Source organism: Carlito syrichta, unplaced genomic scaffold (assembly GCF_000164805.1).
Source record: "Carlito syrichta isolate Samal-C Ts95f unplaced genomic scaffold, Tarsius_syrichta-2.0.1 Scaffold143184, whole genome shotgun sequence".
NCBI classification, from domain to species: domain Eukaryota; kingdom Metazoa; phylum Chordata; class Mammalia; order Primates; family Tarsiidae; genus Carlito; species Carlito syrichta.
In genome coordinates this window covers 40029-44517 of record NW_007087280.1, presented here as the reverse complement: position 1 = coordinate 44517, position 4489 = coordinate 40029, and the positions used below count along the sequence as shown (strand labels likewise).

At 61.2% G+C, this 4489-nt stretch overlaps 1 protein-coding gene across 1 annotated transcript in view; it reads left to right on the top strand.

Moving 5' to 3' along the window:
- LOC103251607 (chymotrypsinogen B2-like) overlaps positions 1–588 on the top strand; it is a 3367-nt gene extending 2779 nt beyond the window's left edge. Inside the window, exon 5 of the mRNA XM_008050194.2 lies at positions 360–588. Within this exon, the coding sequence (XP_008048385.1) occupies positions 360–521 (162 nt within the window). The 3' untranslated portion in view covers positions 522–588. The remainder of the gene's footprint in view (positions 1–359) is intronic.
- Positions 589–4489: the final 3901 nt, after the last annotated feature.

Here is a 4489-nt window from a genome sequence, read left to right as displayed (position 1 = left end):
TAGTGTCCAGTGAAGGCCGAGACTGAAGCTCACAGACGCTGCGGAGGGCTCCCTGGGGCCGGGGAGGCGGGGGCTTCCTAAGGGGACCTCACCCTCACACTAGCCCTCTGAGCTGGTGTTCAGCCCACCTGACAGATGATGAGCATCTGTCATCTTAGGGAGGGAAGCCACCTGCCCGGTCCCCCCAGCAGGGCAGAGCTGGGGTTGCCATCTGGACCCAGACCTCAGGACCTCGGCACAAGCTCTGAGCCCACGCTATCATTCCTCTGCACCGCTCTCTGGAGCCGCCTGGCCAGGGTCCCTAGGGCCCTGGCTGGACCTCTTTCAGGCCTGGAGACATGTCCTCTTGCCTCCCGCAGGGTGACTCCGGCGGCCCCCTGGTCTGCCAGAAGGACGGAGCCTGGACCCTGGTGGGCATCGTGTCCTGGGGCAGTGGCACGTGCTCCACCTCCAGCCCTGGAGTGTATGCCCGCGTCACTGAGCTCATGCCCTGGGTGCAGGAGATCCTGGCGGCCAACTGAGTCTGTGGCCCACCCTGGCCTCCCCCTCCCTGCTCCCCCCAGAGCCTCAGTAAACCCGTGGAACACACATCAGTGCTGTCTGCCTCCTGCTTTGGGGCCCCCAAGGCTTCACTCTGCCCTTGAATCTGGGTCTCCACTGGGCTGGATTGGGTGGGGCCAGGCCAGGCAACGGGGGCCTCTGGAAGTCCCCCCATCAGTCGCCATCCCTACCACTCAGATTCCAGTTCTCCAGAGAGTGCCCAGGAAGGCGCAGGCAGATGAAACAGGGGCACAAAGATGCATGGGGGATCTGGCTGGAGGGCTGGTGGACCTTGGCCTCCACTCTCAGCTCAGGGCCCAGGCCGCAGGGTCCTCACCATCCGTCCTTGCTCAGTGTGTTCAGGGCCCAGCCATGGGGTGGGTGGCTGGGGGAGGGGATGCCCACACACCTTCGGGTCCAGGGATCGGCAGCCTCTGGTGGCTGCCTGGCGCTCTGTCAGCCCAAAGACTCGTGCTGAGGAGGGGAGGCCGAGACAGGCTGCGATTGGCAGGCTCAGGGAATACAAGTTTCCCACCGGCGGGCCGTCCTCCGCCTCCCCAGCCATACACGCTGCTTCCCTCTCTGGCTGCGGCTCAGATAAATGGAAGCTCAGACAGGCCTGAGAGCCCCAGGTCAAATCCACCGCCCGGCCCCAAATGCCACAGGCAGAGAAGTCCCTCTGTGAGCCCCGCTGTGGATGGAGCACGACACCCTCTGGTCCTGGATCACTGTCTCTTCTCCGCACCCTGCCCTCTAGCCCCTCTGGCCTTTCCTTCTCTGCCTCCCTGGACTCTTCTGCTTGGGTCCCCTGTCCCCTCAGCCATGCTTGGGGGCACCTCAAGCCTACACAGGCACACTACGGTCCCCTCTCCATCGCAGTTTCCGCCATCCACTCAGCCATCAACCCCAGAAGTCGGAGGTTACCCAGCCCCCTCCCCTTGAAACCCCCCACCAAGCCCTGAGGCCTCCGCCCCCCCATGCCCTCCCTCACCCACCCCTTTCGCCTGTCCCTGCCTCCCCACACTCTCTGGACTTCGGCAGCCCCCTAGGTTTGTGTCCCTCACTCCCCAGCCAAAATCCACTCCAACCATGGACTCTGGTCAAGAGAGCGCCAAGGATCTCAGGAACAGGATATCCCAGCCACCGAGTCGCAGGACCCTGAGATCAGAGGGTGACAGACATTCCCCTCCACGCACAGCGAGCGGGTCCGGGGAAGGCGGCTTCGGGCTGGGCAGGAGGAAACGGAGTGGCCTGCAGTGGCCAAAGCTCTGGATGCCAGGGTGGGGTCTTTACTCCTAATCCCTCGGGATTCCATCAACTGACTGGTTGCCCTGTCCCTGCCCCCAAGCTGCGGGGTCCCCACCATCCACCCTGTGCTGAGTGTCCTGTCCAGCATCATCCATGGGGAACATGCTGTCCTGGCAGGTGTTCCTGCTGGTGAGAGGGGGATTCTGCCTATGCACAGCGGATGGTGGCCAGATGAGGTGCCAACCCTCATCTTCCTTCCCAGGACAAAACTGGCTTCCACTTCAGTAGGGGTTCCCTCAACAGAGAGGACCAGGCGGTCACCGCCGCCCACTGTGGGGTCAGGGAAGGCTTGGACTGGGGCAGGTGGGTCTCTCAGTGGCCAGGGAACGACCCTCTCCCCCTCCCAATCCAAGTAAGTGCTGTAACCAGCAGGAAACGGGTCTGAAACAAACTGCAGGTTGGGAACGAGCTACCCCATCCTCCAGTGGTCAGCGGAGCCAAAATCTGCAGGTGGCACAGTGCCCCCACCCCATCCCAGGGCCCCCACATCCCAGGACCCCCGGTCCCACCCCAGTGCCATCTCACTGCCACCCACCCCAGTGTCCCCCACTCCATCTCTGCAGACCCTCAGCCCCCACCTTGGCGGCTTGAGGAAACCTGGGAAGTCCCACGCGTTCGCTGTGCAGGTGGGAAGACTGAGTGCCTGGCACACTTTGCAGGCACCCTCTGAGGAGGCAGCCACGAGCCCGAGAACCCTCTGCCACCTCCTCTCTCCAGGAAGACACTGTGTGGTGGCTGGGTCGGCTGGCCTTGGATGCGACCAGGAGGCCATCCAGGGGTCGAGGATCGCTGAGGCAGGGTTAGGCAGGCCAGGAGAGAAGATGGCGCAAGCGGCCACCACAGGCAGTCCCTAGGCTTCAGGCGAGGCGTGTGATCTGCAGGGGACTGGGCACAGGAGTCCCCTCACCCTCAGCCTCCTGGGCAACTACCCCTCAAGAGCTTTCTTTTCTTCTCCTTCCCAAACAACAAAGCGCCCGCAAACATCCTCAGGTGTTTCTGATGTTTGCTCCTTGTAGAAAAACGTGTACGTATAAAAATTACACGCATCACAGGTCACGCCCCTTTCCCATCCGTCCTCAGATCCTGTCGGCCCCACACCCGTGCCCTTCTCAATGTCCACCATTTTCTGCATCCTCCTCTGCGGTCTGCCCAGTCCCCGCTCTCAGCCCCCAGGTTTTTGAGGCCCCGAGACCAGTGAGGTGTCTGCCATGATGTCACCCTGCTGAAGCTGAACACACCTGCCCAGTCTCCCAGACCACGTCCCAGCCACCTGCCCAGCGCCGATGATACCTTCCCCATGGGCTCCCTCTGCACCACCACGGCCCACGGCATCTCCCTGCAGGGGCTTCAGAGAAGCATGACACACATTTTGGGTTTGGTCAAAATTCCAAGTCATGAATCTTTCTTTATTGAAAAACCATCTGAATTAAAAATCTGCCAAAATCAGGCACAGTGCAGTGGCTCACGCTGTAAAAATAGTACTTTGGGAGGCTGAGGCTGGAGGACTGCTTGAGCCCAAGAGTTCAAGACCAACTTGGGCAACAGAGCAAGACCAACTTCACTCCTTCCCAGGGCCTACCAAAGGCGGGGACTGACGCTCAGAGACCATGGAGCCTGGACCCTAGTGGGCATCATGTCCCGGGGCAGCAGCAGGCGCCTCCCATCGTCAGCAGACATGGCTCAAGTCAGTTTACGCCCTGGGTTCTGGAGGCTGAACCTCTCCCCGCTCCATGTCTGTGTAAAACCCAAATAAAACCAGAGGCTAACTGTGTGCACCTCCACTTCTCTGTCCTCAGGGGGATGGAGGAGGCTGAGGGGGATGTGGATGACGGGTGGGGGATGGATGCCATCACTGGCATTCCCTCAGGAGCTGAGATCCAGGAAGGCTGGCAGTGCACCCAGCCCAACACTTCCATACAGACAAGGAAACTGAGGCCCACGTTCATATGCAAAATGGTCAGAGCTGAGAGCAGCACCACAAGTGCCAGACACTTATAGCATTCCCCATCTGGGCTGCAGCTGCCTGGGGATAGGGGGAGCCAGGGGAGGGCACACACTGGCCCAGAGCAAGGAGCGTTTCTGGGCCTCCCAACTTGGAAGCCAAGTCTGGGTGCAATTTGAACACGCTTTGGAAGCTGCACAAGCTGGAATAAATTTCCTTCTAACGCACAGCCCTGGATGACAGCAAGCTTCTTGTGTGTACTCATGAGTCCCCCAGGGGTGCCCTCAGTCCGTCTGGTCTCTCCTTGGGACACGGGGCCCCAACAGAACCTGTCCCTCCTTGAGCTGCTCCCGGCTGCACATCTGCCCGGACTCCAGACCCTAGCTGCAGACATGTGCTTGCTGGAGCAGCACCACAGGATGGCTCCAGGGGATCACGTGGCCAACACCTACAGGGCACACACCCTACACCTGACAACACTCCCCAGCTTCTCTCTGGAGGCCCAGGCTCTGCCCAGCCTACCAAGGCCTGGGACTGTTTGCAGGCCTCACACCCGCCCCCAGCAGGAGACACTGGCCTCAGCTCCTTGGTCCTCACCCTCCCAGAGGCCACCCACGGTGCCCATGGCAAATCACATCCCCTGAAACCTGCATTCCCACCCACGGGCCCCCTCTTGTCTCACACACCTCAGGCAGTTGC